This window comes from Capsicum annuum, chromosome 4 (assembly GCF_002878395.1).
Source record: "Capsicum annuum cultivar UCD-10X-F1 chromosome 4, UCD10Xv1.1, whole genome shotgun sequence".
Classification (NCBI taxonomy): domain Eukaryota; kingdom Viridiplantae; phylum Streptophyta; class Magnoliopsida; order Solanales; family Solanaceae; genus Capsicum; species Capsicum annuum.
The window spans coordinates 224159969-224183429 of record NC_061114.1 but is presented as its reverse complement, the minus strand read 5'-3'; the positions used below and the strand labels follow the sequence as shown (position 1 = coordinate 224183429).

General features: G+C 39.7%; 1 protein-coding gene across 2 annotated transcripts; it reads right to left on the bottom strand.

Moving 5' to 3' along the window:
- Window positions 1-6999: 6999 nt before the first annotated feature.
- LOC107867120 (gamma-tubulin complex component 5) lies at window positions 7000-23336 on the bottom strand. 2 transcript variants are annotated; one of them, XM_016713233.2, is made up of 16 exons: window positions 22926-23336; window positions 21941-22204; window positions 21586-21683; window positions 19716-19878; window positions 19525-19635; window positions 17900-18838; window positions 10926-11078; window positions 10738-10837; window positions 10557-10651; window positions 9246-9437; window positions 9100-9156; window positions 8948-9019; window positions 8334-8432; window positions 7774-7905; window positions 7493-7666; window positions 7000-7400 (listed from the first exon to the last, which is right to left on the bottom strand). In XM_016713233.2, exons 1-16 carry the CDS (start codon window positions 23028-23030, stop codon window positions 7230-7232), a joined length of 2925 nt encoding a protein of 974 aa, XP_016568719.1. In that variant the 5' UTR covers window positions 23031-23336; the 3' UTR covers window positions 7000-7229. The 2 variants fall into 2 exon arrangements, 1 of the variants encoding a protein (XP_016568719.1); XR_001673097.2 differs by lacking the exon at window positions 7000-7400 and having other exon boundaries at window positions 7543-7666; window positions 8030-8432.
- Between the last annotated feature and the right edge of the window lie 125 nt (window positions 23337-23461).

Sequence of the window (23461 nt, the reverse complement as noted above, 5' to 3'; positions counted from 1 at the left end):
TACTCCAAATTTTAAACTGACAGAAGAATACACAGCGCAGCTTGTCATGGGTGGTTAGCGCATCACGACATATACAAATCTTGTCATAAACAAAAGCTTGGTATTTAAGCTACAAACCCGCTGCAAACAAAAGCCTAGTATTTAAATGAACAGGGATAGAGAGATTCATTATCGAGCCTATTGTGGGTTCGGATATCTCATTCGAAAAAAAAAAAAGAGAGTTGAAAAACCACTCTTTTAAGCAAAAGTGAAAATGGTGTGGACATATGAGATAAATATATAGTGAACAGTGAATTTCTCTCCCAATGCCCCAACCGACGAAAGTACTGCCGACTCAGCTACCAGAACTGCCAGAACCACCAGACACGATGTCAATCGAACAACACTAGATAAATGGTGTAACCTCACTAGTCCAGTATGACAGCTTCAAAGATAAATTGCTAAACAAAGCTTGCTCCATCAACAAATATTATGACTACAAGATGGGAAAGCGCCCAATCAGAGCAAATGATGACAATGCCACAATCGATCGTTCAGATGAAGACAAAGACCGAATCTACCAACCATGGCAATTCTCAGTAATTGTTAAGCTATTCAACAGAAGATTAGCACACAATTATTTAAGAACCAAACTACAAGACACATGGAAGCCAACAGAATCCAAAGATTTTCTGCTTCTTAAGATTCCGTTTATGGCTATTATATAATAGACGTCCTCATCGATTTGGGAAACGACTTCTATACTGTCAAATTTACCAGATCGGTGAATATGCTGAAGGCCCTCCATAGCGGTCCCTGGTTTGTAACTGGCCACTTTTTGTCAGTTAGACAATGGGAGCCGAATTTTGCACCTCACGAAGCAACACAAACCCACACTGCAATATGGCTCAGACTACCAACGCTACCAACGGAGTTCTACGACCAAACAATCTTGGAACGGATAGGATCAAAACTGAGAGCTACGCTGAAAATCGATACATGCACGTCCTCCACTCTAAGGGGAAGGTACGCACGCATATGCATCCAAGTCCCACGGGATGTTCCCCTAAAAACCCAAGTGACCATTAGCAATCACCAACAACGAGTTGTCTACGAAGGTGAAGGTATTCTCTACACGGGATGTGGTAGACTCGACCATAACGCCATAAATTGCATTCGTGGAGGGACTACTCCCACTATGGAACCTGGGCCATCTGAACCCACCCCCATGAAAAATTCCCCCGAAGGAAATGACTGGCAAATCGTCTCCTTCTAAAAAAGAAGATCCCCACCAAAACTCACAGCGGTAAGCCATGGATGCAGAACACCACAGCAAGAGCAACCATCACAGGTAAAAATGGACATGGCCAGCCCAGGTATGACCACTGCTATTCACTTGTCTAACAACTCCAAAGTCAATGTCCTTACCCCACAAAAGAAAAAGAAAAATAATAATTATAATAATCTGAATAATAAAATCGGAAGGAAAAAAAAGAAATAAATCGGATGAGGGCCCCGTGCGCCAGTGGGGAAACAAAAGCACTGACAATGGCAGTCAATACCACCAACGTGGCATCTTGGAACCCACTAACCAAAGCCCCCTTATTAACTCCACTGACCCTCCCACATTTAATTTGGGTGGCTTAAGCTGCCCCCCACCCCCACCCCCCACTTCCACCAACAATGTTTTAATGAAGGCCTCCGTCCCTGCAACTTCTAGGGAGTTAACCGAAGCCGATACTAGAGCTAATGATCACCCTGAAACGGTTGACATGGCCGAAGTAGTCCTGTCAATTAACTCCCATAATACCCCCCCTCCCCCTCCCTTTAGGTTGATGCAAAGTAACAACTATTCACCAAAATCAGAAGAGAGGCCTACGGAAGCTCAAATTACCAATGACGGAACCTTCAACCACCCCACCCCTCAAAGAGCCGTTAATCTTTGTCTTAGCCCCTCATCCTCCCAACAGACTTCCAACACCATGGGCGGAGTTGGTACTAATGGGGAAGTCCATAACCCACTGCGTCGCAGTGGGGACCAACAAATAGTGCTTGTGATAGAGGACACAGTGTGGATGGCCCAAATCATCAAGGAAGGGATAGACAAAATAGCAGAAGGATTGGGGCATCAACTATAGGCTCAAACCTGGTTGCAAGCTCAAATGTTGGGGACATTGAACATCATGAACTCACACGAGTTCAACTCCCTCACGAGTCACATGTTTAAAAGTCTGCCTTGTTACCCCAGTATCTCCTACCTCTCGGAGATAGAGACACTAAACTTCATCCCATGGACCCCTCCGACTCCCCCAACCCAAGCTACTCAGTCCCCTCCTCCTTGAACCATGAAGAATCAGCAAAGGAAGACGCCCAAAAAAGAACAAATCGAACCATCTTAGAGAAACTTCAACAAGCGAATCCGGAGATGTAAGAGTTCTTGGCAACCTTCAAGGTAGCCACCGTAGATTTCTTCAAGCTAGAAAAGCCATTTCGGAAAGAGTACGCAGAGCCTTTCAGCACAGCTACTATAGTACTCTGTCTGAAGGAGATGAAGACATTCAAACTTATACTGAGGAACTCATTATTAGGAATGAATGCAACAACCTACCTGAGCCCATATTTGGAACAGGCACAGGCTTCCCGTCAGGACAAGGGCAAGAGCCCAATTCTCAACCACCCACCCATCCCTGCTGACACCATGAACTTCATCATTTGGAATACTAAGGATGCCAACAGTGCTAGTTTTAAGCGTCAATGCAATGCTTTAATCAAAATGCACAATCCCAGTATAGTGGTTCTGCTGGATACCAAGATAGTTGATCATAAGCACCTTGTAGAGCTATTCAGGTTTGGATCTCACTTCGAATCCAGTGCTGATGGTAGAAAAGGAGGCATAGTCGTGATGTGGAAAGAGGATATGATTAAACTTCAAAACTTTTCCATCTCCTCCCAAGGAATACACACTCTTGTAAAGGTAAATTTTCATCCCTCCCCATCGCTTTTCTCAGCTATTTATGCTAGCCCAGACCCTTGTATGCGTGCCACCCTTTGGGAGGACCTTTGTCATATCTCAGAAACCTTCAAAAGGGATTGACTTATAGGTGGGGACTTTAATGAAGTACTGCGAGCCAATGAGAAAATGGGGGGCTTCCATCAATACAGCTAGAGTTAATAAGTTGTGGGATTGTCTAAACCATTGTAACATGGTGGACCTAGGCTTTAGGGGCTGTAAATACACCTGGACCAATAAGAGGTATCACAATAGGTTGAGGTATCACAATAGGTTTAGTCTCATTCAAGAAAGATTAGATAGGTGTATGGCTAATACCTCTTGGATAAATCTCTACCCAGAGGCATTAGTCACTCATCTACCCAAAATCAAATTGGATCATTGTCCAATGCTTCTTTCTCTGATCCATAGCTCACAAGGCTCAAATCCTAAACCTTTTAGATTTGAACCCATGTGGTGCAATCATCACACTTTCAAGGACCTTGTTCATACTTGCTTCTCACAACCAACCAACCTTCAACAAGCCATCCTCGTTTTTCAGTCTAGGGCCACTGCTTGTAACTATAGAGTATTTGGAGATATCTTTAAAAGAATGAAAAACATTAATGCTAGATTAGATGGCATACAAAAGTTTAAGCATTATCATACCAGCACATACCTCCAAAATCTAAAGAATGAGCTCCTCTAAGATTATGAGCCCTGCTTAAGTGTGAAGAAGACTTCAGGAAGACTAAATCTAGAATCACCTGGCTCACTGATGGGGATGCCAACACTGGCTTCTTTCATGCCACCACCATTATTAGAAGAAGAAGAAATAATATCTCTGAGCTTGTAGATGATGTGGGTAATGTAGTTAGAGGTGAAGGAAACATTGCAGACCATATCCTTCACCAGTCTCTACACTACTAACCATATCATGAGTACCAACAACCACTTCACTCCCATCTTGACTAGGAATGTTATCAGTCCTTAGGCCTCCCAAATGCTTGATGCCCCCTTGAGGGACTCTGAAATCCTTATGGCCACCAAGTCTTTCAAGCCTCTTAAAACTCCTGGACCTGATGGCTGGCATGAGGTAGTTCCTAAAGTTATCTCCTTTTACAAGGAAGTCTTCTCTTCCTCTTAAATCCCTGCAAACCACAACACCACCCTTCTATGTCTCATCCCTAAGTGTAGGAATGCTTCCAACCTTAAGAACTTCAGACCGATTGGGCTTTGTAATACTTCCTACAAAGTTGTCACTAAGACAATTATCAATAGGATCAAGCCTTTTCTCCAAGACATCATCAGCCCTACCCAAGCCAGCTTCCTTTGACCAGGCCATCATCATCCAAGAGTACTCTCCCATTTTAGAAGGATGAAAAGAAAAGAAGCCAACATGATCCTTAAAATAAAGTTAGAAAAAGCCTTTGACAAACTTGAGTGGTCCTTCATTAAGGATACACTCAAATTTTTTGGATTTCCTCCAAATATTACCAAGCTCATCATGTCCTGTATTAGCATCTCCTTCATAGTTGTCCTACCTAATGGTAGGAAAAGCACCTTCTTTAACCTTTCTAGAGGCATTGAACAGGGAAACCCCATCTCCCACTACATCTTCATCATGTGTATGAAGAGATTATCTAGGGGCATTGAAATTGAGGTAAGAGCTAAGCATTGGACCTCTATCAGCATCTCTAATACTGAACCTAAGCTCTCTCGTATCTTTTTTGTTGATAATCTAACCCTTCTTGCTAGAGCCAATACCCACAACTGTCATACCATTGTTAACTTGCTCAATATCTTCAGCAAGCTCTCTGGACAGACCATTAACCATCAAAAGTCCAAAGTAATCTTTTCCAATAACTGCTCCCCATCTCATACCACCATTTGCTCTCAAATCCTCAACATCCAGCCTTGTACCACCTTTGAAAAATACCTTGGATTCCTTATCTTTCACAGTAAGCCCAAAAATAGTGATTCCAATTCATCATTGACTCCATGAACACCAAATTGGCAGGCTGGAATACCAAGCTCTTGAATATGACTGGTAGAACTGTCCTTGCCAATCCACCCTCAGTGCGATGCCCACCTATACAATGCAATACATTAGAATACCCAAAAAAAAATCACTGAATCCTTTAACAAAAGACAAAGAGACTTTGTCTGGAGAAGCTTCCCTGACAAAAAAAAACTGCACCTTCTCAGCTGGGACACCCTCACCACTCACAAAAAAGATGGGGGTCTTGGCAAGCACAGAAGTGAGCTCAGAAACAGAGCTATGAATGCTGGACTTGCATGGAGACTTTTCCATAACCCAAACTCTCTTTGGGGTCAAGTCCTACTCACTAAGCATTATAACTATCAAGACAATTCCCACCCCAAGAGAATAATCTCTAGAACCTGAAAAAGTATCAAAAAGGGCTGGAAAGACTGCTCCCTGGGCATAAGATGGAGAATGGGTAAAGGAGATAGGGTGAGTTTTTGGGGTGACACTTGGATCCCCCACCTTGATAGCCTTAGGAGCATAGTCCAAGGGCCTGTGGGGAACCAAACCTTGAATATCACTGTTAAAGATGTCTACAACAATGACATCTGGGATTTTTCTACAATCCCCTTTGAAATTCCCAATGTCATAAAGCAAAGCATTATCAGTATGCCTATCAACATTAGGGACACCATTAAAGATACTGCCATATAAAATTCCCCTGATGCTAACCACCTTTACCCAGCAAAGCATAATGGAAGCCACGACAATGCCTTTGTTAAAATCTGGAAAGTCAACACTACTAATAAAATTAAGACCTTTCTATGGCTCTTAACCCACAGAGGATCCCCACCAACAATTATCTCAACCATATTGGCATCAATGTCCCTGCTCATTGTAAGCTTTGTAGTAACATTGTGGAGGACCTCCCCCATATCTTCTTTCAGTGCAGCAATACACTCCAGTTCTAGGACAACATTCAGGCCAAAAGCAGATACAAGTTCCCTAGAAACTGGAACAACCTTGTAGCCTGGCATGAGTTGTGGGACAGGCTTCGTGGGAAGCCCTTCAATAACTGGCTCAGCTTCAACACCTTGCTACTATACTGCCTCTGGGCTATTTGGTTGACTAGGAATGACAACCTCTTCAATAATAAGCACAATACCATTAGGATTGATGAGGTTGCAAAGGCTACTGAGTTCACCCTTATTGGTAAAACACAGTCCTTCCATATGCCTCCAAGGGTCGAAACCATGAGGTTGTTGCAAAGGCTACTGAGTTCACCCTTATTGGTAAAACATAGTCCTCCCATATGCCTCCAAGGTTCGAAACCATCAACACTAAGTGGAATCCCCCTACCTCAAGAGAGATCTAACTTAATACTGATGGCTCAGCAAAAGCCAACCCTGGGCCTTGAGGATTGGGTGGAGTTTTTAGAAACAACCATGGCAAATGGATCCTAGGCTACTACAACCATATCCCTCACACAACCCCAGTAATGGTTGAACTACTAGCCCTTAGAGTTGGCCTCCTGGTAGTGAAAGAACATAACATCACCTCCTTTGACATCGAGATGGACTCATCAACTGCATCAACATTTTAAACCAAGGACACCTGTTGTATGCTAACATTATTTCTGAGTGTAGGTCATTACTGCAAGAGCTGGAAGCAGCCACACCACAGCAAATCTTCAGGGAGCAAAATGCAGTAGCAGATTGCCTAGCGAAGGATGGCACTAGGGTCGACTATTCCCTAGAACCTACTGTAGTAGCTTATGTACCACTTTTTGCTGCTAATGTTAAATGTTATTAGGGATGCCAGTATTGGCAAAACTTTTAACCGTTCAGTTAAATACTAGAACATTAACCTACATGGCCGAGACGTGGCCTTGAACTATTCCTTTTTGGCTCCTACACACGCTAGGAGCGATAACTAATTTAAATGAAATCGCCCTTATTACCAAACGAAAAAGATTCAATTTCAAACTGTGCAACATTGGCCTCCTGATTTTTTGGTTTATTGAAAAAGAAAAGACCTTTACATGTATTATACAAAGCTAGTAACAGATATGGATATAACAGCATTCTCAACAGTTACACTGCAGTTGCCTGATGGCTCTTAAGATGATGAAATACAGACTAGTGTACTACAGATTCTTCATCCCAACCAGTAGAATATTCTCTCAATTAATAAAATACATGAAGAGGCTCTTTACTATAAATTTCTGTACAGTGAAAAAGAAAAACACAAAAAATCATCCCAACTAGCTTTGCTTCAATCTCTTTGGCCTGCAAACAACTTTCCTGATTTAGAAGGGACAGCATTGGAGCCAGGTGCATATATCAAACTCCCATTATGTGACATATAGAAATGATTGTAATTGATTCTGGTAACCAGATCTGCCAAATGTGGAAACTGTCCCACGTTGAGCTTGAACGATAGAATCTGAAATTTCGCAAAATGATATTAAGAGCTAATCAAGTCTGTGATATCGAAGTGGTTAGCTGAATCAAAATAAGGGAGTAAAAGAAGGGTACCCTCATGAGGAAAGCTATGCAGTCATCGAACTGTTTCTCTATCCTATTGATTTCCATTTCACACCTCGCCTTGATAGCAGAAACTGCCCCTCCACTGCTAAGAGTTTGCTGTACTGAATAGAAATCCAGAGCTAATCCAAGAATACTGTTGATGCGGCTAGCAATCAATGCCCACTGGAATAAGGAAATTGTTTCCAGTTAACGCCTCATGGCTTGATGCTTCATTTCCATGTTTTGGGAAGGAGGAAAAAGAAACAAATAGTGCATCCATGTGAAAATACCAGTTTTTCTGGGACAGCGAAGCACTGCCTTTGAATAGACGTCAAGTAAGCCTCATGTATTTCAATGACTTCATCCAATGATCTCGCTGCAGCCAACCCTTCACAAAGTTCACCCCATGCACTGTGATACACCTACATGGTCACATGGTGGGAGACGCTTAACAGTAATAAAATGTAGCAACAATCGATTGCAAAGGCCAATGTTTTACTAATATTTAATGGAATTACAGTCAAGAGCAGATAATGAACAGACAACCTTTTTCTATTTCTAAGAGCTTTGTGAAATCACGATTTCATCAATTTTATCAAGTATGTCAGAAGCAGCATTTACCCCAACTTGTCCGAGATAGAGCGTTGATTGATGTTAGAAATTGCATTTACCTCATAATAGGGCCATAAACTCCGCTAGTAATACAGAGAGTAGAAATGCAGTAATTTTGTGATATTAGTAATTGTTTGTGAGAACATATAAAAATGTAAGGGCAAACTATAAATTTCTTCTTTCTAGAATTAAACCGCCATGTTTCGATAATTATAACTATCAGAGAGAGAGAGAGCACCCTGTCCATCACATAATGGTGGAAGGCATCCACAAAATGTAGCAGTTTTTGTTCCAGCAACCAATGATGCTTCCGGTTAATAGGTGCGGAGCTTCTGTCCTGGGAGACAAAGTTGCTATGATTATGTTACTGGACTTGACATTCTAATAAGAGCAAGCAAACGAATCTCTGTTAGAAGACATAAAGTACACTACTGCTAAAGAAAATGGACCATGGGCCTGACTCAACCCCAAAAAGCTTAGCTAATGAGTTAAGGATTGTCCAAGACCATACAAGTGGACAAACATCCCATCTCTTAATTAATGACGGACACTTTAACACTCCCTCGCATGACCATATCGGATATCAGAAGCGTAATATAACATCAGGGCAACTTCACATAAACCAAAATTAAGATGGGTTGGGCTCTGGTTCCATACTAAAAGAAAATGGACCTTGGGCTTGCGTCAACTCCAAAAGCTAGTTCATGCGGTGAGGATTGTCCAAGATCATGCAAGCATACAAATAGCCCATCCCTCAAACCAATGTGGGATACTTAATTGTTATTGAAATAGCAACCGATTTCTATTGGTTTCCAAATTAACTGTAATAAAATAGGATAACATAGAGCAGACCTTCCACATCCACCTTCGAGCTTTATCAAGAACAAATTTTGCACGTCTGACCTTCAGTAAGAACCTCATAACCTAAAGAAGACAATAAACTTCTGAACAGAACATTCAAATCGATTGCACCTTAAGGGCAACTACAGAAATCCATTGGATACCTGATTATATTTCTTTATTGCTTCTGTATTAGCAATAAGCTCAAGGGGCCAAGGAACCTGCTACATTTCAACATTAACACAATATGACAAGGCTGTAAGACACCATAGATCAGACAGCCTAAAGCACCCGAAAACAAGTTGCAAACCTTGTATGTAAACATGAGTGAATCCAGACCATCAATGCCAAAGTTCTGCCCTCGACTCTTGCGAGGTGTCGAAATTGGAAGAGGCATATCACGCTGGTCATCCTCAGTAGTGGCAGTATTTCTTGTTACAGACACAACTAATGAGTCGGGTGTGCTTAATAGTGTGGCATCAGCAGAGTATCGGATTGATTCCTGAATTATAACAAAGGTTAAGTAAATACAAAGGAGCTTCCTCACTGAAATTAGAGAAGTCAGTAGCAGAAAAGATTTAAAAGTTCAGACAATTGGATTCTAGAGACATCAAAGGCTGCAGTAGTTTCAGTTCAATCCCTTCCCAACCATTAAAGAAAAGCAGAGAGTCTACTTGATCTTTTATCCTCCTTTTCTGATATTATAGAGAGGTCAGTCAGCCCTAGTCATACAATTCTTTTTTTTTTCTTTTTGGGATAACAATGGTGTCCATACCAGCTCGCACAACACAATTCATTTTCCTGTTTAACACAAAAAACATTCTTTCCTTTTCTTTAAAAAGAGAAGTGCTGCTGTCTTCTTGTCTTGATTTCTTGGAACATACCTTTCTGGTGGAATACAGAATGTTTGGTAACGATAAACAAGGTAAGACTTTATTGCATTACTCAATTGAAAGGAAAACCATATACGCATAAATAATGATATGATGGGTATTACTCTCTAGGGATTTTCAATGTTCCATATAATCTCCCTGTGGAGTAAAAATAGGTCAAAAGGTCCCTATAGATTTTAAAACAATGTGGTTTAACATGCAGCCTCCCAACTAATTTCATGCATGTTGCATTAATTTACCTTCTAAGAACCCCATTGAAGTATTAAAACCCTTCCGTTCCTATGTCTAGACTCTATCTACATTGAAATACTCGTCCACTTATCGGTGTTTCTTCAACCTAAAATGACAGAAAGCTTATAACTTAATATATGTTAACTATCAAGTAGTCTCGTACAAGTACAAATTATCTATTTCAAGATAATGTAGTTAATTGAAATTTGTTACAAAATATTGTCCACTATATTACAGCTTACTCTACGTTAATTACCAAGTAGCCTAGTAACTATAATCATCTAATGATGTTTCATTTGCCTCAAAATATTGTCTAGTATGTATATTTGATTATGCATGTACAATGATACTAGATGCCACTTTGACAACGTAAGAGAAAAATCTTCATAGAATGATTCTGCCGACAGACTCAGTTTCAAAAAAATATACATATATTCTGCCGAAAGATAGAAGGGAACTAATGAATCAAGGAAAAGGATTGAGTTGACCAATTAGACCTGCAGTGTTGTGTTTAATTCAAAATCATCATCCAAGCCTTCTCCTTTGTCTAGTTTATTGAAGACCACTGTCAAGAAGTGCTGAAGCAGATCACCTGACGTAAGCAATGTAATAATCCTGTAAAGAATGCCAATGACGAGTGACTTCTAACAAGCTAGCTTAGCAAAAACAAATGCGGACCCGAGCCTAACAAGTATATAGCACGCAGCACTTCCAGCTCTTCTAGCAGTCTCCACTCACGCAGTAATTTTGACAAAATATTCCTGCCAATACAATCAGCCTGCAGTGTGTAACAAGAGACAATTGGACATATTAAGCCTCAACCATGTAAATATAAAAAGGTATTTTAGATGACTACATGCTACTACCTGTTTTTTAATGAAGACAAGAAGGCATTCTTGAAGAATAACTGTAGGCAACGGAGTATTCCTTGGTTCAACCCTCCCAATCCAGTTTAAGGTCCTTGAAGGGAGTGTGCTATTTTCCTGGAAAGGGAACACCTCTGATACATGATCCTCCTCCTGTTCCAGAAATCATGTAAAGTTCGAAATTTCAAACGATGGAAAATATGGAATAAAAGCTAGACTAAGACAAATATTAACCATAACTAGCCAGATGAATTGATATGATCTATTTAAACTAAGTTCATTTAAGAAACAAGCTAAAAGCCTAATCTTGACACAGCTGCACTTCCAGCTGAAGGTCCACAAAAAATTAGGAAATCTGTTAAATTTCAATCATGGAACCATTCTTGACAGTCAATCACAGAAATGTTTGTTATAACCCAAATCCAATGCTTAGCACATTGTTCAATAACCAAATGAGAATGTGCAGATTTCAAAGGGAAGAAGTAAGAGCAGGATGTTGGAAGATCAAGAGTTATGCAATTACATGCAGAAAACGCTGCAAGTTGACATTTGCATGACGAGAATGGTGCTGGAAATTCAAGAAAAGCTGTAATTTAAAGGTCATGGTGAATGTGATGCATGCTAAGCACAAACTTCAACCTCAACTAACTAAATAATAAGCAGTAACAATCTGTTAGAACTGACTTTCTTAATGGAAGCAACTATAAAAAAAAAAAAAATTGAACTTGGTAACTTTGTATGATATCACAAAACAGTACATAGGTTGTACTGAAACCTTATCTACAAGTGGTCCCAAATCTTACTGCTCTATGACCAAATTGAGTCTAAAACATCAATTATAGAGACAGTATCATTTGAGTAGAACTGATTACACCAAAAACATAACAGTAGAATGCAGCTAAGCTTCACATTCTGTACACTATTCTCTATGCCCTCAAAACACCTAAAGTTCCTCTCTTTCCATAGTGCCCACCATATAGCAGCAGGGATAAGTCTCCATCTGTCTCTGTCCTTTGCCTGTGCTCCTGCTTCTTCCCAGCTCTTTAAAGCCTCAGAGACTTTCCTAGGCATAGTCCAGGAAATGCCTTTAAGACTAAAAAAAACTCTCCATAGTTGTTGAGTGTACTTGCAGTGTAGAAACTGATGGTTAACAATCTCTAATGTTTCCCCACAAAGAAAGCATTTAGAGCATAAGGTTATCCCTCTCTTCATAACATTATCTTGAGTTAGGACTGCTTCTTTGGCCAGCAACCAGACAAAGCATGATACTTTGTGTGGTGTTCTACTTTTCCAGATTTGTTTCCATGGCCAATTTATATTTTGCTGGTTTGTCTGATCCATCAACTTATAAGCTCTATTCACTTTGTATACTCCTCTATTGTTTCCGGTCCACCAAAAGATATCCTCCCCTGTTTGGAGTCCGTTGAACGGCTCCATTGTGTTGACAAATTTAGCTACCCTCTGAACTTCCCAGTCATTAAGTTGTCTCCTGAAGTTGAAGTTCCAACCCTGCGGTGTCCATAAATCTGCTATATACCCTTGCTGAAATGTGACTAAGCTGTAGATGTCAGGAAATAACTCTTCCAAGTTGCCTTTCTCATGCCAGTTGTCCTTCCAGAACTTGGTCTTGGCCCCATCAAACACTTTCACCTTTGAGTTGCTTTTCACTTCATCCCACGGGTTCCTAATGGATCTCCAAAGGCTGACCCCATAGGGAGAAGTCACGACTTTGGTCATCCATTCATCTTCTGCTACGTATTTAGCCCCAATCCCCCTTTTCCATAACAATTGGCTACCATTTGCAAACTTCCATAACCATTTCATTCTAAGAGCTTTACTTTGCAAGTTTAGGTTCTTAATCCCCAGACCACCATTCTTCTTCCCAGTTATCACTAATTTCCACTTTACCAAGTGAAATCCTTTCTTTTCCTTATTGCCCTGCCACAAAAATTTTCTCCTAATGTTGTTCAACCTCTTGATGACCTCTACTGGGATGGGAAAAGGGACATCATGTAAGTTGGAAGAGCGTAAAGTACTGAATTGATTAGTGTCAATCTTCCACCCATAGACAAGTACTGTGATTTCAACCTGGCTAGTTTTTTCTCACACTTCTCAATTACACTGTTCCATATATCTATGGACTTAGATTTAGCTCCCAGAGGTAATCCCAAGTATGTAGTTGGCAGAGTGCCAATTTCACCACCAAGAATTGTTGCTAACCAGCTCATATTGTTGACTTGATTAATAGGGTACATTAGACTCTCTCTCCAATTAAAATGCAAACCAGAAACCCCTTCAAACAAAACCAAGATTACCCTTAAATGCTTCAGTTGATCTTCCTCAGCATCACAAAAGATAAGTGTGTCATCCGCGTATTGAAGGTGTGTCACTTCCAGGCTGTCAACCCTTTCCCTGGCTACTTCAAAACCCCTCATCCAACCTCTCAATTTCGCTGTCTTGATCATATTATTCAGTCCTTCCATAGCAATTAGGAACAAGAAAGGTGACAAAGGATCACCTTGCCTGAGTCCTCTCTATGATTGAAAGAATCATGCCGGAGAACCATTGACTAGAACTGAAAAGCTGACTGTTGAGATACATTGCTTCATCCATTTCAACCACTTCTGCCCAAAACCCATCATTTCTAATACTTTCACAAGGTATCTCCAGTAAACATGGTCATACGTTTTCTCTATGTCCAGCTTGCAAAGAATTCCTGGTTTCTTCTGCTTAACTCTGGAATCAACAGCTTCATTGGCAATCAAGATTGCATCCATGATTTGTCTCCCTTTAATGAATGTCATTTGCTGAGAATCTATCAACTTGCTAATCACCCCTTTCAGTCTCTCAGTCAGTACTTTAGAAAGCAGTTTGTAAATACTGCTACTCAGACTTATAGGTCTAAAATCTCTCAACTCTTTGACACCTTTCTTTTTAGGAATAAGTGCAATAAAAGTTGCGTTAAAACTCTTCTCAAACACTTCCTGATCATGAAAATTTTGAAAAGTGTCCATAATGTCCTGCTTCACCACCTCCCAGCACTTGATAAAGAAACCCATAGTGAAACCATCAGGCCAGGCCCAGGTGCTTTATCAGATGCACACAACTTACACAACTTGAGGCACCTCAAAACTTCAGTTTCATCAAAGTTGCTTTGGAGAGCCACCCTATCCTCCTCTGTTAGAACTGGGAACTGAGTATTTTGATAAATAGGTCTCCACTGGATGGATTCTGTGTACAACTTTTTGTAATAGTCCACAATTTCTCCTTCAATTCCGCTTGGTTCTTCAATTCCGCTTGGTTCTTTGGTAAGTTCTCCTTGAATCACCAATTGGTCAATATTGTTGTATCTTTTATGAGCATATGCCATTTTGTGAAAGAATTTAGTATTCTTATCACCCTCCTTCAACCAGAGAACTCTTGACTTTTGTCTCCATGAAATCTCCTCTTTCTTAAGCAACTCCTCATATTTTAGAAGTAATTCAGACTTTTTAGCCGTCTCCACATCAGTGAGTGCTCTACCTTCCCTCTTATCATCCAAGTCTGCCATATGTTCAACTAATTTCTTCCTTTGTATGCCCAAGTTTCCAGACTCCCCATTCCTCCATTCTTTGAGTTTGGATTTCAAAGCTTTAAGCTTGCAAGCTAGGACATAGTCAGGCCTCCCTGAGAAATTGAAAAGGGACCACCAGTTTTTGACTCTGTCAATGAAGCCTTCTGTCTCCAACCACCAATTTTCAAATTTAAAATAGTTCTTGTTCCTTTCCTAGGGCCCTCCAAGTAGTGCTATAGGGATGTGGTCAAAGCTCAATCTTTGAAGTAGGAGTTGTTTCATGTTTTGGAAACTATCATCCCATTCTTTGGAAACTAAGAACCTATCAATCCTGGCAGCAGTTTCATGTTGGTCTCCTTTGAACGACGTATACTTAGCATCCTCTAGTTGCAAGTCAACTAGCTTCATATCTTCAATAAAGTCTGAAAACTCCCGCATGCCCCTTGTTCTGTTTGTACCATACTTCTTCTCGAAAATATATCTAGTGACATTAAAATCCCCACAAATGGCCCAAGGCCCTTCCATCAGTCCCCTCACAGAGCTCAACTCATCCCAAACTATTCTTCTTTCTTTGTAACAATTGGGAGCAAATGCTCCTGTTATGTGGCACTTGAAAGTTTGAAGTTGTGATTCAAACTTACAAGTGATCGAGTACATTCCTATCTCCAGAACTTCTCCCTTCCAAACCCTCTCATCCCACATCAATAATATACCCCCCCTTGTTCCACTTGCTTCAAGATATGCATGTCTAACCCACCTCCCTCCCCAAATTTGTTTAGCCATTTCTGAAACATTCCCTTCTAATTTTGTCTCTTGAAGACAAATAATGTCTGCCTTCCACCCCCACACCAGACTGTTCACTAGCCTCCTCTTCTCTCTATTATTCAGCCCCCTAACATTCCAAGACACTAGCTTGAATTTCATTTAGAACTAGAGCTTGTATTTTCCCCCTTCTTCCTGTTCCTTGTGCTTTTGAATTTAACATCAAAAGATACTAGACTTTTCAATTCTTGTGCACCATTTATCCTTGTCTTTTTGACTTCAATATCGTGGTCTAGTCTTCTTGCTTGCCGGCAGCTGTCTATCTGCATTAAGAGTTCTGTGGCCTCCTCTTCGAGTCCTTGGAAATCAACCCCAAATATTCTCCCCAGTTTTATCAAGTTTTGTTGCACCCTGATGTTTCTTTTTCTCTCCCTTGAAAAATTTGTTGTTGCCGCATCATTATTGGTTCCGCTTCCTCTACCTCCCAATTGACAATTTCAGTGTTGTCATTCTAGAAAGTTATTCCGTAATTTTCACTTTCCGCACCTCTGCTATTGCAATTCCTTAACTCCTGCGGATCTTCTTCCTTATCCGATGTTGGCGAGGCACTACTATTCTCAACCTCAGTTGTCGTCATCACCATCTTCGCGAAAGATTTCCTTTGTTCTGCTACTGGAGAGGAGTCATGCTGAGATATTTGTGTTGTTATGTCTTCAGCAAAGTTAAAAGCACTGTGGGCTTCTGTAATACTCTGTTTCTCCACTTGTAGATTGTTTAAAATAACCTGTGTAGCTAAATCTAGGCCTTTAAATGAGTTTTGTGGCATTTTCGGACTGGGCTTATGTAAACAGCCCACTACAGAGGTCTCATTTAAATGAAACATGGGCCTGGCATGTTGCTGACACACTTTCTCCAGCTGTACACATGTGCTGTCTTCTGATAGAATTTTTTGTACTTCTCCACAGAGGCTCTCCTCTCTTACCCATTGTACAAAGGCATTATCTGGATAAAGTGCTTCATCTCCTCCGACTGGTTTTTCCGGCAGGATTTCAAACCGTGGTTGACATTCTGCCCAAATTGGAAAGTGGTACATGACGCCGTTTCGAGATGTCGCCGCCTCCCTTGGGATGCTGCTACCATCATTTGAAACTAAAATTCTGGCCCATTTCATGTGATTTTTAAGCTCTATTTCTTCCTCTGTAGTAACCCAACCCCCGCAAACTTCGCCTATTTCCTTAAGAATATTCTTGGACCAAAGATGCAAGGGAATCCCCACAGCTCTAATCCACGTTTTCTTCACAGTTGCTGCTCTTGGGATGCACCCAATTGTTGGCTGCCACCATTCGAGATGAAATCTGTAATTTTTCCATCTCCATTGACCTTGAATGGTCTGCTCCGCCATGTATCTATTTGGGAACTCGAAGAGGAACATCTCACCGTACAACTCATAGATGTTTACCCCGAAAACTTTCTTCCATGTTGTTGTGGACCATCTTCTGATATCAGCTAAAGTTGGCCCTTCCTTTGATTCCTCACTGCAATACCCAACTAGACATCTCCTTAATAGTCCATCCTCCTGGACATCCATTTTATCTAGCACTTCTACAGTTCCTTTCTTGCTACTGATCTCAGCTGTGTGGATGTTCCTAGTTTGCCATTTACTCTCTTGTATAACACTTGCGTAGGGATAATCAGCTTCTATATACCTTGAGCTTGGTGTTATCTGCTGCTTCTTCCTCTGGCATTTAATGAAACTATCGATCTTTGAAGCAATGTCCAATCACCCAGCATTTACTGCTATTTCCGGAATGATTAGACCTGTTCTCCCCCCTCTATTTAATGTTATAATGCTAATAAACCTCCCATATTCATTATACTTCTTCGTACAGAAGTGCTTTGCATCACTTTCTGCCAGCTTCCATCTCCTGATTTCCTTCTTTTTCCCTTTGATGCTTCTTTCAGGAAGACACATATCCACTCCATCACCTTCCTGCTCACTGATGATCTGCGCATCATCTTCCTACTCCTTTCCACCCACTCGTACCACTCGGCCTTTTCAGTCTCCCATCTAGTGATATCAAAGGATTTAAACCCTGCATTGAAGTAGATTCTGTTTTCCTCCATCCTTTAGCTTAAAGATTCTAAGGTGTTTATCAATAATCACAGTGGGTGATTATTGGTGGCTTGAAAGAGGGTCCAATTCCGGTGAAAGCTACCGGAAAGTGAGATTTTCTCTCCTAGAAAGTAGGAGGCTCTCAATGAAGCAACTATAAAATTTGATTCAGTTAATTAGGGAAGTTGGTCTCAGAATAAGCTATCCACCACTGCTGAAGAGCACTACATCTAATTTTCTACCGTAATACAGCAGGAGCATGACAAAACCAAAACAAATTTGGCTAAACTATAGAATTTTCAGATGGATTTACGGTTTAGATTACATTATCACATCCATTGTTTTGAAAGTTGTTTTTTAAAGGTGTAAAGTACTATTTGTTTACATGATATGACCTGGTATAAGAAGAAAATATTAGGCTAAATTGCGTACCGAAGATAAATGACCTCCTACCCAGCGCCTTAGGAAGTGAGGCTGAGGAATGCTAAGCATGTCGAAAATAAGTTAAATTATTTTTGGTTTTATGACCACTGAGGTTATAAGTACCTGAAAAGGAGGAAGAAGAGTTGGAAAGGGGAACAACTCCTCCAGAAAATTGACATCTTCCTTTAATCGATCACGTTCAGATTCACCAAACTGAAAACCAAAGGTATAGTTCGTATATTTAGTTGCCACAAATGATGCAGCACTTCCGTCGAATATTGCCTGCCTTAATCCCTCATCATTAAGAGGGGGAAGGTAATACTCTCTAGATAAACTCAATGGGCCCCAAGCATCCCTATTTGCATGAAGAAACTTGTGGCTGGTAGTTATAGCTGGATTTTCAGGATGGAATCCTAAGGATAGAATACCATTTCCATCTAAACCTAGCTTATCACCTTTCAAATCAAAGTTATACACTTCCTCTCCAAGAGCGTGACATGAAAGGTGACCAGCACTTCCTTTCTGAGCCATGGTATCAACCAAGAACTTACACCATTCTTTATCTGAGCATGTAATCTCTTGGAAGCTCTCGTTACTTCCTTCAATTTTTTGCCCTCCAATAAATGATTTAACTAAAGGAGCAGTTGTCTCCTCCTGGAAAAAGTATTCAGATATGTGATCCCCATAGCCAATAAGAGCCGATAAGGTGACACAAAAGATCTCTGACAAGCTTAACCCAGCAATACGGCCACTAGCAGATACTGAGGATGTCATAGAAGTATGTTGTACAAGCTGCAAAGACTTTCCAGCAGAGATAATATCCCTGGCAATCTCTTTGATAAACAGAGGACACACATCCGAATCTCTCTCCTTTGCCTCTTTTTCCTTGGTCAAACCAGACGCATCATTAAGCTCTTTTCTACTCACATCATTTGTTCGCTTTATTGAAAGCAAAGAATCAGTAACACAGCCATTGTCCAATTTTGCAGATCTCAGTAGATAGCTCTTCTCCCAAAACTCAGACTCCTCAACTGCAATTCGTTTGTTAGCACGAAAGAACATCTGCATAAAAAACATACAGGCATAAGATTGTCTTAGAGAACATCAATGTCTAAATATAGGTGTTGCTGAACCATTTGCTATAACATAACCATGAAAATCGCTCAGTCACTCTTGTAATGTCCCCAAGTCACTCTTTTCAAAGTTCCATCTACGAATCATAAGTTCAATGCACGATAGTCCACACAATTTTGAATCTCTCGGTTTTTCATATAAATTGGAACTAAAATACTCTTTCTCAACTTGTCAAGCATCCTACCACTTCCTAATATAGCATTAAATAGCTTGGTAGTCATCCTACTCCAACCTTCTAAGACACTTTTAAACCTCTATAGGGGTATGGCTAAGATAATGACGATCATATAAACAAAAAGTATTTTGTTTATTAGTAAAAGCTTATAGCGATTAGGATACACATATTTGAGGAACAATTTCCTTATAAGTTGCTATTACAGGGAACATCTTCTGTGTTCCAATTGTTCTTATACATGTGTGCAGATAAAAAATGATGGGGCATCACTCTCACAAACCATAACTGAGTTTCACAAGTTCTAATGTAAATGTGTCCATTTTCTTTCTTATGATGTTGAAACATGCAGATATGCTCCTGGAAGCTACTATTCTGATACATGTTGAAAGCTACATGAAATCATTCACTTCCACTAATACAACTATCAAAAGAAACTTACCTCCTCAAAGGGGTCGTCCAGAATTCCTTCATAAAGCCATGAATCAAGGCCCTCAATGTATGGCAAAAGACTGCTAACAAATGCATGTAATATCATCCTGTAAGCATCCTCCTGAAATTATTTACTCAAGATAATAAATTATAAGATGAAAGAGTCAGAAAATATTTCGAGCAAAGGAAAGCAGTTCAAACCTCGCCACCTTGGACAAGGCAAACTTCAGTCAGCTTCTTATATAAATAATCAAGAATATGCACAGCAAAAGTTGTGGCAGAGATAGAAGAATTAGTCTCATCATAAGCTTGTGGAATGGCCCCTTGGACTAGTTGAAACAAAAATTCAGTTCCTGCACACAAACTAATATTGCATTGATATATCTTGTCAGGAACTTCTATTAATAACCCCTAAAAAGAGGACAGAAAAAGAACTGTCAGCGAGACCAGTCAAACAAGTGAGCCGGTAAAATTCTTTTGGGTAAGGCATGCAAAAAGGGAGAGCCATTAGACTCCCCCTTGGCATTTCAAAAGGACAAGGGTTTCATGCAAACATGTACATACACAATCAAAAATGTAGAAGAAAATCCAGGAAGAAAAACCCTTATAAAGAAAGAAGACGCAACAAGGATGAGCCACAGGTACGTCAAAGATGGGAACAACAATCAAAAGGCATGTTTATAGCAAAATAAAAATAAAAATGGGCAGGTTAATCTATACCCTTTGTCCTATTTTATGAACCGGTGTTTGACTGGATATGGAGATTAAGAATGCAAAAAAAGACTTCTGAAACTTGTGGTCTAAAACAAGCTATAGCTATTCTGAAACTTGTGGTTTAAAACAGACTATAGACATTTGTGGCGCTATATTTCATCTCATTATCGGGTTGCTAGTCTTACTTCCATGGAGTGGTAGAAAGAGAAAATGGGAAATTTAAAGATTTTTTCTGTCACTCTTTTCGAGATAAAACTAAAAGGAAAGTGTGCCACATAAATGGGACAAATGGAGTACATCTAGGTCCAAACCTATTTCTTCAAGAAGCAATATTAACTGCTGCAAGATCGCAATACAACAGCTGGTGTAGGAAGAAATAAATCCTGGAATTTCTTGATTTCAGAATTTTTGCCATGATACCCACATGTTCATAAACAAAGTAAAAAAGAAAGACAGCAAAACATGAGATGCATAGATTACAATCAAGAAAAACATGTAACTGAAGTTGGAGGCAGACAATAAGCAACTCCCTTGTTTATAGGTATGAGGATGTGCCCCAAAGCCTAGGCCAAATATCCAACACAAAGGAATTTAGAATTTTGAGATGTATGACTATTTATAGGTATAGAGGTTAAGATCAAATTACTTCTCTCATATAGCTCTCCATCAAACACATTGTGATTTACCAATCTTAGGAAGAAGATATTCCTAGTTGTTGTAATTTCCCATTGATGGAAAAACTCTTTTTGCCACCCTTTTGGTTTATCCTATTTTTAGTTTATCATAACTATACTAGACCTTCTATTACAACAAAACCAACGATCCACTTATCTTCGCTTGAAACCACAGTTCAGCTCTAACATCCCTGGCTCAAATTACATTTACTTCTATGATGACTATCCTACATAATCTTCATTCTTTCCATCTTTTCCCATAATTCTTTCATTTGATAGAGTTTCAAAACTTCTTTCATCAGATAAATTCTTTTCTTTATTCCTTTTTAAAGACAAAACGCAAACGCCAGGGGTATATTTGGTATTTTTCACCTTTTTTTCTTTTTATTATGCTTAATCACACTGACATCACTGAACTACATTCATGCTATAAAGGGCACCCTGGTGCACTAAAGCTCCCGCTATGCGCAAGGTCCAGGAAAGGGTCGAACCACACGAGTTTATTTACATAGTACCCTGCATTTATGCAAGCGGTTGTTTCCACGGCTTAAAGCCTTGAACCCATGACCTCTTGGTCACACGACAACAAGTTTACCAATTACATCAATGCTCCCTTTCAAATCATGCTATATTTTTCAAAACTTTCATTCACAAGGTGATTCATTTGGATTCTATATACAAACCTTGATAAAGAACTTGACAATCCCAAGAGGGTTGGAGTAGTTAAACTACATGAGTCGACCACTTTCATCTCCTCTTTCAACGCACCATTCCGCAACCACTGCTCCATAAAATAAGAAGGGAAAAAGTCATCTTCTTTCTATACAAATGGCATACGCATATAAACACCCAGCAACAACAACACACCCAGTATAATCCCATAAGTGGAGTCGGGAGAGGATAGTGTGTACGTAGACCTTACCCCTACCTCGTGGGTAGAGAGGCTATTTTCAATATACCCTCAGCTCAAGTAAAAACATTACAAAGCTGTTCACACATGCAAACCCCCAAAAACTGCAAACGAAAGTAGATACTTACTGTTAGCCAAGTGGAGATTGAGCAACAAAATGCCCTCAAAGTAGGTGGTGGAGAAGGAACAGATTTCGCAACCTTGTTAATACTACTTTCTACCATCTTTAAACATGTTGCAGCATAGGTAAACTGATTCAGAACATGATAAAGACTTGTATGCGAAAGATGGCTAACATATATCCCACTCCGAACACGAAAACAACGCCCTACTTCATCCCAATACAACAACGTACCGGATAAACCTTGTAATATTTGCAGCACATTTCTCACCTAAAGAGGAAAAAAATCACAATGGGCGAAAAAGGGTAAATTAAAGATTAAAACTTCAAGCAAATTCAAATCAATCAACTAACTACTCCTCATAGCGTAATATCAGAAAGGGTAAATTAAAAATGAAACTTTAGGCAAATTCAAATCAATCACCAACTACTACTTATAGCATACTATCAAATGAGTAAACTAAAGATGAAAACTTTAAGCAAAAAAAATCAATCAATCAACCAACTGAGGGGGGCCCTTGGTATAACTAGTAAAGTTTTCGTCGTGCGACCACAAGGTCAAGCAGTGAAAACAACCTCCGAGTACAATAACCCTTATGGTTCGGTCCTTCCCGGCATAGCGGGAGCTTCAGTGCACCGGACTGCCTTTTTTTTAACCAATCAACTAACTACTCATTAGCATAATATCAAAAGGGTAGATTAAGGATTAAAACTTATTTTTTATCTTTTATTTTTTTACCCCTCCCTAGGAGCTCCCACCTTTTTGCTCCTTTGGTGACTCAAACTCAACCTTCGGGTTGAAAGTAAGGGGTGCATATCATCCGAGGAACTCCCTCTGGTCAATTAACCAACTACTCATCATAGCGTAATATCAAAAGGGGTAAATCAAAGATTAAAACTTTAAACAAATACAAACGAATAAACTAAAATTGAGTGGGCTATATGAATCCTCGTAGCGAAATATGAAAAGGGTTTGAAGAAAAAGAACTTACTAAATCAAATTCGTTAGTACGTAAGGAGGAAATTGGCTTCGCAAAGTGTAAGCCGTCGGAATAGCAAGTGTGTAATTTGCTGATTAAACTCTGTGGACCTTCCATTTTTCAATTGAAAGCAGCACAGCACCATAAATTATGAATGATTTTCATGGATCCATTTTCTAAAGTTACCAATTGCTTCCATTAATCGGAGAATTCTGCGCGCTTTCTCATTCAAAACGAAGGGCAAAATGAAAAGAGTAGGAGAATACAAGGGGGCAAGTGTCAATTTTCCAAATTTTTATTTTTTTCCTTTTATTCCACTTGGAGTCCTTTGTTGGAAAAAAAAAAAAAAGAAACTCACATTCATGGTCATTACAAATATACTATTTATCACTCTATCACAATTCTTTTTAGAGAAATTTTTTTCATTCTTAAAAGTTTTGATTCATGTATAAAGATAATAATCTCAACATAAGATTTAAGATAATTTTATTTTATATTTAATTTTACGTTCTTACTTGTGAGATTGTACTAGAACGTTATTTGTTATT